At 44.1% G+C, this 13,770-nt stretch overlaps 1 protein-coding gene across 2 annotated transcripts; it reads right to left on the reverse strand.

Moving 5' to 3' along the window:
• Positions 1-2,808: 2,808 nt before the first annotated feature.
• Positions 2,809-4,549, reverse strand: her9 (hairy-related 9). 2 transcript variants are annotated; one of them, XM_030119757.1, is made up of 4 exons: positions 4,266-4,549; positions 4,073-4,168; positions 3,894-3,981; positions 2,809-3,799 (listed from the first exon to the last, which is right to left on the reverse strand). In XM_030119757.1, exons 1-4 carry the CDS (start codon positions 4,371-4,373, stop codon positions 3,219-3,221), a joined length of 873 nt encoding a protein of 290 aa, XP_029975617.1. In that variant the 5' UTR covers positions 4,374-4,549; the 3' UTR covers positions 2,809-3,218. The 2 variants fall into 2 exon arrangements, with proteins under 2 accessions (XP_029975617.1, XP_029975615.1); XM_030119755.1 differs by having other exon boundaries at positions 2,809-3,802.
• Positions 4,550-13,770: the final 9,221 nt, after the last annotated feature.

Here is a 13,770-nt window from a genome sequence, read left to right on the forward strand (position 1 = left end):
GAATTCAGCTCTGATTTTCTCAATTTGCTCCTATGAAGCCACATTCTGCATGTGCAAAGACTCTCTTTTTTTCTTTTCTTTTTGAGCCGTTCATGTTTCTCTTCAGTCTGATACGCCGCCATTTTTGTCCCACTGCTGAACTGTCGAGTTTACATTTGTATTACAAACTCTTTTATATTGTTTGTTTATATTTAAATAAATGATTTACTTTTGGTCCAAATCCTTAAACTGGCAATTTTATTCCATAAGTGAATTAAATTTTAACTGATCTATTTCAGTTCACAGCTGGAAACATACATTTTGGGGATGACATGAGGTTTGCTGTGTGCAGACGGCACGGTGAGAACACAGGATGAATGGGTGAAGGTGAGTCGGTGAGCTCTCATCCTGGTGGCATTTATGTATTTGGAGAGAAATCCCTGGTTCAACCTGCGGACCTGCGTCGACAGCAGCGTCTCGATCGCCTCAGATATTTAGTTTAGGGTTAAAATCCTGCTGCGTGTCGGAGCCTAACGTCGCTGACTGGCCTCACAGATGATCGTGTTACTGACAGAAATCACGAGAGGCTTTAAAGCATCCTGACCTTTACTGCTCGGAAAAACATTTTATCTTTTTGGACTCACGCTGCTCCTCCTCTGTTCCAGCTCATTATGCTCCACTGACAGTCAGACGGGATCTAATCCAGTGATTCCCAACAACCTGATCTGTTTTTATCGTTTGGGCTGATAGGTTTTATTCCAGTGATCAAGAATCGGCACAGCTTTGATGATAAATGAAGCTTGAGATGTTGTGTTGTTGAAGTCTTCGCTGTGTGAATGCAGATGTGATAAAAACAGGGCTCAAGAGGTCTTCATGACCCCCTCCCCATGCATCTCTGGCGACCCCTGAGGGGGTCGGGCTCCCCTGGTTGGGAATCTCTGTGCTGAATAATCCAGATCGCCATCAGTATAAACAGATTGAACCATCCTCAGTAATTGTTTTTCATGCGTAAAAGTAATGACAGCCTCTGTGCGTTCTGTATATTTATATGTCACAACGCGCTGGTTGTTTTCTCTTTTAATGATATACTTCTCAGACTGAATGGACTCATTGTGTCTCTCCTTCAGTGCAAACTGTAAAGATGGATTTCTTTATCTCGCCTCAGAGTTCCTGTGCGCCGCTGCTTTAACTCGATTTCCACAGTTTACAGCGCGTTGCCATGAAAATAACACACAGTCGGCCAAACTTCTCCTGGGAGTCCAACTGCAGCTGGATCCCGAATCCCCCCCGCTCCGATCCCTCATGTTTACACCGGACAAGGCGCCCTTCTTGGCGGCCACGCGTGTGTGTGTTCGCCTCCTCACCTCGGCAGCGCGGCTGCACGACCCGGCCTGCCAGCGGGGATTTACCGGCTGGCGCTGCGCCCGGCCGCAGGCAGACTAGTTCGCTCCGTTCTCACGACCTCAGCTCCACAAAGGCATCTCTGAACTATTAACTCAGACACGAAGGCAGGAGGAACAACCGCAGAACCCACGCGCGCTGCCAACTGGGGTTTCAGTATGCCTGCGCGCGGGAGGAAGCCGCTTCGGTATCACCTCCAGACGCGTTTCACTTTGCCATTTACAGCCGGTGTCATCTGCAGGGCACGAGGGGGGAAATGAAAAGGCAAGTACACAAATCAGCAAGAGGCTGCAGCTGCAAACGGCGCGTCCGTACAGGAGGGTGCAGGGTTGGGGATGAAGCTGCGCGGACAGTCAAGTTGTTCCATGGATGTATATCTGGAAACATTTCTCCACACTGAGGTCTGGACACGTTATATGTTAAAATGAGCGTGCGGTTTGTGTGAGCTGCTGATGGCCCGGGGATGAAGGAACGCGTAAAAAAGCGCGTCTCGCTCGAGGCCCCGCGCCACGCAGCCCGGCGCGCCGGCGGAGTATTAAATGTTGAGGGGGTTTTTGACCGGCGGTCAGCAGGCTGTAACCTAATCCCCAGGGCAGGGGCCCGGAGCCTGCAAGTGGCTGACACACGGCCTGCGCCATGCCGCCCGTCACAGGAACACTGCCCCCCAGTTCCGGACCCCGCTAACCGGAGAAAGATAGGCTTACACCCAGAGATAAACACACTGGGAGGAGAGGGGACGGCAGACATGGAGCTGAGATGGAAACGCACCAAAAACACATTTAGACCACAGACTGAGATAATAAAAAGCCATTCTAGATAAAAAATGTTTCTCAAATTGTATTTTTTGCGCAGAGCTGCATTAAAGTTTGTCTTCCATCAAAAACAAAGTCCACAAAGTTCCCTCCTTCACTGAGGCGCAGGTCCGCTGGGAGTGGAATCGAACAATTGACGCACAAAAGGAAGCGAGGATCTTTCCATATTCTCCTTTCACTGAGGCAATCTGTTAGTGACATTAACCCCTGAGCGCATTTCCCAGGCTCATGAATAGGGTTTAGGACTTCTCAAAGCTCCCGCTGCATACAGGATGAGAACCTTTTCAAACATTTAATTACCTTTATGGCAATAGAAAAATACACCCCCATTGTCCCCTGGACTGGTCCCTAAAGGGCCAGATGTAAAGTGCTCCCGCCAAACTGCTGACAAGGTGGCCACTTAAAACGTTGTAGAAGAATTGATGCAGATGTTTGTGATGGGAAAATGATCAACGTGTCTCTATAGCGCAGGTCCAGAGTTTTATATTACGTTGCCAATTTAGTCAGTGCAACTTTTACGCACAAAATGTAACTTTTACGCGCGACTTAAAACATGTTTACACTGATCACAGCGAGGTGAGGCTGGTGAGAGAAACAGGCTGCAGACAAGGATTCATTTGAAATCTCATTTATTAAAACAAGGGGTCAAGACCCAACTTCAGTTTTTTTCTCTTTTGAACACAAAACAACAAAGAATATAAAACACCGCTTTGGTATAAACAATCAATGACACGTCTGTACAAAACTAAACCTTTTCATAAAAAAGTACTTCATAGCAAAAAAATCTTTTAAATTTTTTTTCCATCTGCATGTTTTCCACCGATTTCCAAATATTGGAATCAATAAGTTATATGAAAAACAAAACAAAAACGCGCCATTTAAAGGCCACTCGTGTTCCATAAAACGAAACAAAAACACTGGATGGGCGTTAAGTGGTTAGAGTTACCATCCTACGGTCACAGGTTCGAGCCCGCAACAGTTTGTGCAGTTCAGTCTGGAGAAGCAGCGCGAGCCGCAGCGCGAGCGCTACCAGGGCCGCCACACCGGCTCGCTGCTCTCCGAGCCCGTGCTCACTCCCACCGGGCTGACCGCCTGCGACCCCCCGGAGAAGGATGTCATGCCGTGCACCGGGGACGCCGCGGTGGGCGCCGAGCTGCCGTGCACCGGGCTGGCGTTCACCGCCACCGGCACTCCTGCGTTCGCGTAAAGCGGGATGACGGGCGCCGTGGCGGAGGCGAAGGCCGGGTTGGGGATCAGGAAGGCGAACTGTCCGTCGGTGGCGGGCACCAGCTGGAAGCCCCCGAACACTTTGGGGGACGCGGCCTCGGCGGGGCTGAGCTTGGAGCCCATCGCGGCTCCGCTGATGGGCAGCGTGGACGGGAGCTGCACGTGCAGCGGCTGCGCCAGGTGCGCCTGCTGGGACGCGGCCTGCTGCGGGTAGTTCATGGACATCATCTGGCCCATGCAGCCGGACAGGTGGCTCAGGAGCCGCGACCGCACCTCCGTGTTCACCCCCTCCGAAGTGGACAGGAAGCGCGTGACCTCGTTCATGCACTCGTTGAATCCGGCTCTGTACTTGCTGAGGACCGTGGCGTCCGCTGAGAGCGCTGCTGGCGGGGAGACAGAGAGCAGAGGACGGGGATGAAGCGGCGGCTCCGCGGGGAGGAGGAGGGTCCCGCTGCCACGAGCTGCGCAACTTACCGCTCATCTGCACGCGCTGCAGGTTCCTCAGGTGCTTCACTGTCATCTCCAGGATGTCTGCTTTCTCCAGCTTGGAGTGTCTGGAGCTCTGCGCGAAGAAACGTCAACTCTTTAGTTTCTATTCAACACACACCTGATGGAACGAGCCCGTTTCATCCCCTCAGTTCACTGCTACTCACATCTTTCTTCAGGGCGTCCAGGATGAGCGTCTTCAGCTGCCCGAGGCTCTCGTTTATTCTTGCTCTCCGCCGTTTTTCCATGATCGGTTTAGAGGACTGCAACGGATGATCACAGAAATGGAATTAATTTACTGCTCACCAACCAAGACGCCTAAAAAAACTTGAGAAAAAAAAAAGTAAAATAAATCCTTACTTTTCTGTGCTCGCTGGCGTTTTTTGGCTTGTCCGGAGTGTGAGTTCCGTTTGCGGGAGCCCCCGCAATGGGAGACGCGGTCTGCTTTTCCATAGTGTCAGCTGGCATCTTCACCCGGAGCAGGTGAGAGGAAAAATCAAAAAAATCAGAGAAAAGGTAAAATCCTCCTGGAGAAACGGAAACACGCGACAGAAATGCCCCACAGATGCGTTCGCGTCGTGCCGCCTGTTATCACGGAGCTGTCATGTGCGTGCGGGTGCGTGCGGGAGCGTGCGGAGCGACTCTCCACTTCTGCCGCCGACACACGCCGGCGCGCTACTTATAGCCGGCTCGCGTGCTCCCGGTTCGTGTGAAACCTTCTCTGCATTCTTTCCCACACTCGCCTCAGCCAATCGCAGAGAGGACTCACCCATCGGGCGCGGGGCAGGCCGCTGATTGGACAACGCCCCCGCGGGCCGTCAGTCACGCGCTGCTCAATCAGCCCTGCAGGGACAAACAACAAAGCGGGGCGCGCGCGCGCAGCCGCGGCGGAACGGCGGCGGCGGCGGCGGCGGCGGCCGGGATGTGAAGCGATAAGGAGCGGGGAGGGGAGGGGAGGGGAGGGGATGCGCTGGATGTTTGCTTCCAACTTTGTTCCGTGCTCGTGAAAAATGTTTGGAGGGCTTTTGGTGCGCGCTGTGTGTGTGTGTGTGTGAGAGAGAGAGTACAGACGCTGCTCTGTGAGGGAGGAAACACCGCGGGACACGGCGTGCGGCTCCTTCCAAGAACCTCGGAAATCTGTGCGACAATAAAAAAAAAAAAAAAAAAATCATATCAACCGCGCTGCTTTCAAAGACATTTTGTTTTTTTTAAATTTTTTTCCCAACAAAATTAACGCAAACTTCACGCATCTATTCTCAAGCACAATACATAGTTTTAATGTTGTATGAAATACAAATTTAATTAATTTGCTTATTTCTTAGAAAATTGTTTGTTTGTCAGGAAAAGTTTATTGTTGTTGATCGTGAAAGTGAAAATAATTTTATTAAATGCGTTAAAAAAAACACCAACAATCATGTTTTTTTCCTCCATAAACGCAGTTCCGCACCCTCGTCTATTTTTAAACCGCCTCGAGCCTCCAAGGAGAAGACATCTGTAATGGCACGCGAGGCGGTTTGCAGCAGCACGCATTAAGCCAATGGCGCGCGGCCACTTTATGCAAATTACGCACGGGCGCACTCGGATTGGCTGCGCGAGCGGCTCCGTGTCAGCAATCCCGGAGAGGGGAGGAAGAGGAGGAGGAGGAGGAGGAAGGCGGGGGCACATCTGTCCGCGTGCCATTCGCGCAGTCCTCTCCGGTTTGCGCTGCGCACGTGCCAGAACTCACAGATTATAGCTCGTTCAAAGAGCGCATAATGTCCGGGCTGCTCCTCCGGAAGCCTCGGATTCACGCTCCAGACCGCAGAGCAGAACGATTACTTATAAAATATTACCTTGTTATTCTCCTTCTGCTTCGATCTGCAGGCCATCGATCTTTTTTTTTTTAAACTGTCAAATTAAATTCTTTTTTAATGAAAATCTTCGTCATTTTAAAGACATTTAAATCATGAAACATCAAGATTTTGCTCATCTGACCTCAGGCGTGACCTGACCTGGCAGACGGTTTACCTGATACTGTGTTTATCCTCGTTTATTTTCAGGAGGATCTGAGGCTTCTGTCCAGTCGGTGTTCAACACGGCGTGTAAAGGAGAAGGGCGCCATCTAGTGGCCGAAGGTAAACCGACTCCACAGGTTGAAACTGAAAGAAAAAGAAAATAGAAGTGTCAAAATAAACGTTTTTTACTCTGTAATTCAAGAAGCCTTTGTTGTCTCTTTAAGTTGTGTGTTTTTTTGCTGTAAAGCTGCATGAGATGTAAAATAATGTAATTATTTAGATGAAAAAAACTTCTGAAATTGTTTCTCAGAACTCTTTGTTTTTAAAACCTTTATTTTTTGCATTTTCTTCGAGCTCTCAGGTGCCCATAGGCAAAGTTTAATATCCTCTCAGTTACTGTGCATTTCAAAGACTAATTTGACTGCTTTTTAAACATATCTTACAGAGTATTGTTGCATTAGATCTGCAGTATTACTTCAGTGTTACACATTTTTCTCCCTTGGTTGTGGATTTTTTTTTTTCAACAGATCACATTTACAAAAACCCTATCTCTTTTTGTAAAGTATATGAATTCTCCCAGAGTGAGATATGAAAAGGCTTAGTAGGATATTTTATTCAAACGTATTAAAATTAGCCTCTGTGGTTTAAATTTCAGGAAAATAAGGTCTAACTTACATGAGTGTGACCTAAATACAATGATTGATTCTTCCAATTCTAGTTAATAATCAGAGTCACATCATGTGTTGAGTTAGGATAAAAAAAATCATTAATTTTCTGCTGTCCTGAGTGGTTCCTTGTGGTTCCTTGTGATTTTTTTCGACTAAAAGTAAGCATCAACTAAAACAGTTACATCCTGAACTCATGACCTGAAAAATAAAACGTTTAACCTTCCTTTGACTTTCTGAAACCACATTTCCGCAGGAGCAGAAGAGTCTGGATGTTCCCTCAGCTGCTGCATTATCAGGATCTTTCAGCCTTGTTGACACTTTTCTGATATCTGAGTGCAGAATTTGAACCTTCCTCATCGAATGACACCAAAATACATCAATACTTTACTATCGGGACGGAAGAGAAACAGAGTGACTGCACGACAATCATCATGTTTCCAAGAGAAATCAGACTGTTGAGGGAAATATGGCCTCAGAACAGAAGTCAGAGTCACAAAAAATCAAAGAAAAACGATTAAAAACAACAAACTCAGCAAACCCTCAGCTTCTGACGTGCTGCTGCTGCTGGGAAACAAAATTAAATCATTTCCTGACAGTTCCCTCCATTGCACTCCTCTCATGCTGTGGGTCGTTGTGACTCCAGAGGACATTAAACTCAATCAACACTCAATAAAATGACTGAAGATCTGAAGAGATGAATCAAAGGACTCAATGAACCAAAAAAACAACAACTAAGAAATAGATTTCTTTTAGAGTCAGAATCAATCCATAATAGTTTATATAATCCAGAACATGCTGAATCAGGAGGGTATTTAAATCATTTCTTTTCTGGGAATAATAAAGAATTTCTATTCTCTTCGATTTTCTGATGTTGACTTCCCGCAATGGCCAGCAGGGGGCGCAGATCTGCCTTCCTGATGGGGAAATAATATCAAACTGATTTAAAAGGAATGCAAAACTGTTTAAACCATGTGGGGATTTTTTTTTCCAATGCATATTTTATTGATTTTGTTTGTTTTTTTTAAAACAAGACAGACAGAAAGAGAAAGAAGAGAAAAGAAAGAAAAAACACACACAAGAAAGGGGAAAACACCCACACTGACCAATAATTTACCAATTAGTAAATTATGATACAGGCAGCCAGTTGGTAAAACAGGACCAAATATAGTCGTATTGATGAATCTTAATCAGCAGACAGCACGTTACTTTCTCATACGACGCCAGTTTAACCATCGTTGTTCACCACTCCTCATAAGGAGGAGGCTGTTTCTTCATCCAGTGTCTTAACAAAATACGTTTTCCAGTTGTAAGAGCGAGTATGATCCATCTTCTTTCAGAGCGAGACAAGTGAGAGTCCAGAAGTTCTGTGGTTGAGCCTAGAATGGAAAGTTTGGCTGAATCATCTTTTTAACACTTTAAAAATAATTTCTATTATAATTTTCCTCCATTCTTGGAGGGCTGGACCAGTCCAAAGGATGTGAAAGATTGATCCTCCAAGCTCATGACATCTCCAGCAGGAATCTGTAGGAATTACTTTCCATTTGTGCAGCTGCTGAGGGGTCCGGTGTCATCTGTGAATAATCATTAACTCAATAAATCTGTCAACAATTTCTTTATTCATTGTATTAATATTCTGTAAACAAGATTCCCAGTCTTCCTGGGATATGTCCAAAGCAAAGTCCTTGCCCCAATATTTTTTAACTTTAGATAACAGATCAGACAGTTTTTCAAGGAGTAAATTATAGATTTTGAAGTAGTCTCTTTTTTTTAGATGATGATTTACGAAGACATGTTTCTACGGGACTACCTACAGGGCAACTGAGAGGACTTCCCAGCCATTTAGAGAGTGAGCTATGGAGTTGGACATATCTCCAAAACTGATTTGGGGACAAGTTATACTTGGCAGCAATTTGGTGAAAGCTTAAATATTCATTTTTCTCTATATCAAATAAGTTTTGCACATAAGACAACCCATTTTTTCACCATTGTGGCCAATTAACTACCAATAAGAATACATTTATTATTCCAAAGTGGTGCTAACGGTGACATGTGGGGAATTTCACTAAATATATGTCACCTGATGAAAGCATTTCTAGAGTTGCATCTGTTATATACATAGAATAAGATGTTTACTCCTAAACAAGAATCAAAAGAAAACCTGGAAGACATAAAATCATTCACATGTATCTTGAATAACACACTGCTGGACAGGTTTTAATGACTTTATAACACTGTTTCTATTTACATAATTTAATAATCAAAGTGAATCGAGTTCCAAGAGTGTCGATTTGTACAAATGATATAAAAGAATTAAATAATGAATAAGATATATAAAACATTTACATTTGTGTTCATATGAACACAGAAAGAGAAATTTTATATTATTTTATTTCATTTTACTTTCTTAGGTAACTGTTTGTCTATTGTGAAAATAATCAATTTTTCAGTGAAATAGATTAGATTTTGGATGTGATTCTTCTATTTAATGGATACAGATGTTTAAAATTACAGGGAAACTGATGAATGCCTCCAAACTGTCATTGTTTACCAGAGAGATACTGAGTCGCATGACATGGAGATCTTAATTACAACAAATGCAGATAGATGAAAGAAAATAAACATTTATACTGCAAAGAAAAAGATGATTTAGATTAGTGTGTCAACATAAGGCCCAAAACCTGCCCACAAGAGGCTCAAGTTGGGCCAAATTTCAATTTTTAATTTGGTTTTGGACACAGCTGAGACCTGAGCTGAGCTGTCAGTGATGCTGCCATGAAATCTCGCTAACTAGCATTAGCCTCGAAGCCATGAGTTTATAAAAACATCCAGAATGCAACAGTTTGTTTACACATCTCACTATGCTGCATCAGAAGGTTTCAATATTGGCTTTTTTATTGAGATTGCAGTCATTTTCAGTGATGATTGCTTGGTTTTTGTGAAAATATGCTTATTTTCATGGCGTGTGCTCTGCAACACAAGAAAAATTAAATCTAAAGGTTATTCTGACACTATTTCACCATTCTGGAGCCACGAGAGGTGAATCAGGGCAGCATGTGGCCCCTGAAGTGAAATGGATGAAGCAGAAAGAATGAAGAAAGAAGTGAATCTACTTTAAAATATAAACTAAGGAACGATTAAAAGTGATGGAAAAAGATTATTAAAAGATGTCAGGAGCAAAGCAGCATTGATCATGAAAGGATGAAACTTCACACTGCAAGGATGCGACGTTGTGTAAGATGTGTGTATTGATTCTCAATGCGTTAATCGGTAATTATGAAAATATGAAACATGAAAATAGCTGGTGGGGTTCCTCTTGGCTCTATCCTAGAGCCTCTTTTATTTCACGTCTGTGCTCCATGTGGTTCAGATCAGGAACTTTACGAGGCAGAAGTTGAAGAATGAAAGGATTTCTATTTGAACAACATTCAGAGAAACTTTGTGTTTTTTATTTTCCGCAGCTGAACTATTGTAACATTGAGTAAACAATCTGCACATTCTACCTGAGCTTCCATCTCTTGTGTGTCAAAGGTTCCACTTCAAAATCTGACAACTGGTCCAAAAAGGTTCGGATGGTCTCAGGTCTAAATACAGCATTATGAACCATCCAGACCTTTAAGGTCCTCAGGAAGAGGTTTAATAATGATCCAGACCTCCGAGGTCCTCAGGAGAAGATTTATTAAAAGATCTAGACCAGGGGTGTTCAACCTGTGGCTCTGGAGCCACAGGTGGCTCTTCAGTCCCTCTGTAGTGGCTCCACGAAGCTTTCGCTGTATGAAACGTGAATGAACATTGAACTTATTTTTATGGTAGTTACACACCACAGTACTACTGAAAATGATTCCTCGCTCTCGGTTCAAAAGGGATTAAAAAAACGGTACAAGTAAAATTGGTAAAAAACCACAAGAAAAGGAGAAAAAAGTGATAGAACGACTTAAAAAATGTGTAAAAGAAAATAAATATGGCTGGAAAAAAGCATGCAAAAACTGCTTAAAAAGAGGAAAAATGGTTGAAATGGCTACAATTTCAAAATTGTCAACAAAAAATACTTGAAAATTGGAGCAAAACTGTTAAAATCAAGTACAAAAATAGGTTAAATTTAAGAAAATGTTCACTACCCTGAACCCTAACTTCATAAGCATCATGAGATATATTTTCTGTGTGTAAATCTAAAGTATATATGAAGCTTCATGAGCTGCATTCGCCTCATTTTAAAAGGTTAAATGAGTTTTGCGGCTCCAGAATAACTTGACTTGGCGGAAAGTCACAAAAATGTCTCTTTTGCTCATCAAGGTTACAGAACCCTGATCCAGACCTTCAAGGTCACGAGGTTTAATAATGATCCAGACCTCTGAGGTCGTCGGGAAAAGATGAAGCAGCTCCGGTTCCTCTGCTCCTCAGCTGTGAAACAAACGTCCTGCTGACTCAACATTTAAAACACGTTTATCTTTATTATTGGCCTTTCTCCATCACTATGTTTTAGTGTTTTTTAAAACTTTTTGTGTGACTTGCCGGAGTGGTGAAGAATTCCACTGACCTTGCTTTAATTCACTCCATGTGCTGTATCGACCAATAGGAGGAGTAAAGACTCAGCTTTCCAACACGGATCATCTATTCGTTACATGAATCTGCAGCCGTGAGCTGAATTAAAGCTTCCTGCAGCAGATTTCCATGTTAACTCAGCGAGTCCCGTCCCACAAAGGGAGCATTACGGCCCTAAAGGAGGCGGCGATGTCATCCTAATCTCCAAACTGACGGCGAAGTCTGTGATCCTCCGCAACGGGCCCAATGCAATAAAACTCGGCTAAGCCCCGCAGCCATCCGGCCCCGCTGAAGAGCGGCGGCCATTGTTGGGCCTCTGTGCCGAGACACGCCGGACGCTCGTTTACCCAGGATCCCCCGAGTCTCGAGGGCCAGCTGTGTGTGCTCGGGCTCACTTCGCCTCCTGTTTGCCTTCGGATCGGCCCAAATGAAGCAGATCTAATTCTACACAGATTACACGAGCGCTCCCCGCAGCAGGGCAGTTAATGGGATTTCTGCTTTAATAATTCTGTATAGTTGGAGGGGCGGCGGCGGCGGCGGCGGCGGCGTTGGGGGTTAAACCACCTGTTGGACCTGATCTGAAGTCAGAGCAAGTCAGCGGACGAGTCCCGGTCAAATCCATTCCCTCCCTCTTCAGTCCTGCATTTCAAAGATGGGACTCAGACAACAAAGAGAACAAGAATTCCTCTTCAAATGAAAGAGGCGTCTTGAACGGCGCCGTCATTAGAGCGCCATTAAAGCCAGCGCCGGCGTCTCCGCTCGGAGGAATGCCCCGAACAGAAACCGCCGCTTTTTTTTAATGGGCGATCAACATTCAGCGCGCAGGGCCTGAGAGTACTTGCTTTTTGACTTAGTGTTGTGAGGTGGAGATGAAAGTGAGGAGGAGGAGGAGGAGGAAGGGGGGGGGACGCGGTGTTTGCAGATTTAGCGGAGTTCAGTAGTCTGTTGTGCGGATTCTTCGAATGCTCAGCGGCTCCTTTTGACTGCTGCCTTGCTTAATTTGTTGTCGTACAATGAGTCCGTGCACTCCTCCAAATCCATGTGCACGGCTGCAGAAGGAGAGTCAATTATATCTGTATTAGCCGCCGTCGGCCGCACAATCCCTTTATACACACTCCCCGATCCGGGGGCTGGGACGTGTGTTTACCACAATGAAGCGGCGACACCGAGCAGATACAAAGACTGTTTGGGTGCCGAGGGCTTTGTTTCAGAGGCAGTGGCCTAGTTCTTGAAGGAAAACAACAACAACACACACTCGGACACACACACACACGCACACACGCACACACGTACGTGCACGCACACATTAAAAATAAAAAGTTCAAATAAACATAAAGCAATTCCTCGTTACTAAAACGTTTGTAATCTGAGCTACGTTTAACTCTGCATTGATATCAGGGAGGTCAAACATGAGGCCCGTGGGTCAAAACCGGCCCTCAAGAGGCTCCAATGCGGCCGGTCAAACCACCAAGAAGAATTATAAATGTTTTATATTGATATTCTAATGAAACCATTGACTTTTTCAACAGCATGGCTGATATCTCATGAAAGAAGATTCGTTGCTAGAATTAGCCTCAAAACCATGTCGTTAGGCTCAGTTTGTAAAAACTCCCATAATGCAACAGTTATAGGAGAAGATTTTTGGAAATTTCAGCGTATTTAACCCCTGAGGGCTTCATTAAAATAGAATTTATATTGAGATTGTAGTCATTTTAGATGATAATTGTTTGGTTTTTGTGACAATATAGAAAATTCCATCAGCTATACAGCAAAACAAAGCCAAAAAGTTCAAATTTAAAGTTTATGATGGCACTATTTTACTGATCTGGCCCAGTCATGATGAAATTGGGCCCATGAACTAAAATGAGTTTGACACTAAGAACGAAAGTCTGTTAATTTCATCAAATCGCTCTGTATTTATCTCCAACTCTTTATACGGATATCAGTGAATCTACAAGCAAAAAAATCTATAATATTGTAAAATTGAACTATTTTACAACTTGGTACGATCTAAAAACAACATAATGTATCAATATGTATTTTTTTTTTTGTTTAGAATGTTAAAATCCATTAGTAGAATATTGGAGAATTGTTGGATTAAATGAGTTTTATTTGTTCCAATTCATTTTCAGACATGTTCATATGTTGTACTAAGAGTGTCTTTAGATACGAGATGTGTTTTTATTGAATATAGATTGACTCATATAGTGTATATGAGTTATTTACGACCACATAAATAAATCAAATTAAGACAAAGTGAGTCCATCACTACATCCGAGGCTCCTGTTAGTACCAGTTAGTGCAGTGAGGTTTGTTAAACTAGTTAAACCAGCTCCGCGCAGAGAGGAGACGCAAAACTACGGGACTCAAAAAAGTTTAATTAAACTGTAAACTGAAGATTTAAGGTGTGTAAAACTGAAGGCATTTGGCAAACGATCTGAAGGGAGCCAGCGCCAGACATTTCACGGCCATTGTTGTTGGGGATTTCTCCGATGTGGGCGTGGCCACGTGCAATAAAAGATTTTCCTTTTTTTAATGCTGGTATTATAACAGCTATTTCCCTGCTTAACCATTTGCTGTTTGATGTATGACCAGGACGGCAGGGTGCTTCATAAGAAGGCCCAATTTGAATAAATGAATGTGAATTTGGGAATATTTCTCACA

This window comes from Salarias fasciatus, chromosome 20, assembly GCF_902148845.1.
Source record: "Salarias fasciatus chromosome 20, fSalaFa1.1, whole genome shotgun sequence".
NCBI lineage: Eukaryota > Metazoa > Chordata > Actinopteri > Blenniiformes > Blenniidae > Salarias > Salarias fasciatus.

What these genes read in the sequence shown, in the direction of transcription:
- her9 (XM_030119755.1), bottom strand. Translation starts at nt 4,373, where the DNA reads ATGCCAGCTGACACTATGGAAAAGCAGACCGCGTCTCCCATTGCGGGG. An exon ending in TGGACGCCCTGAAGAAAGAT is followed by an intron (nt 3,982 to 4,072) that starts GTGAGTAGCAGT and finishes TTCTTCGCGCAG; the next exon opens with AGCTCCAGACACTCCAAGCT. An exon ending in GCAGCGCGTGCAGATGAGCG is followed by an intron (nt 3,803 to 3,893) that starts GTAAGTTGCGCA and finishes TCTCCCCGCCAG; the next exon opens with CAGCGCTCTCAGCGGACGCC.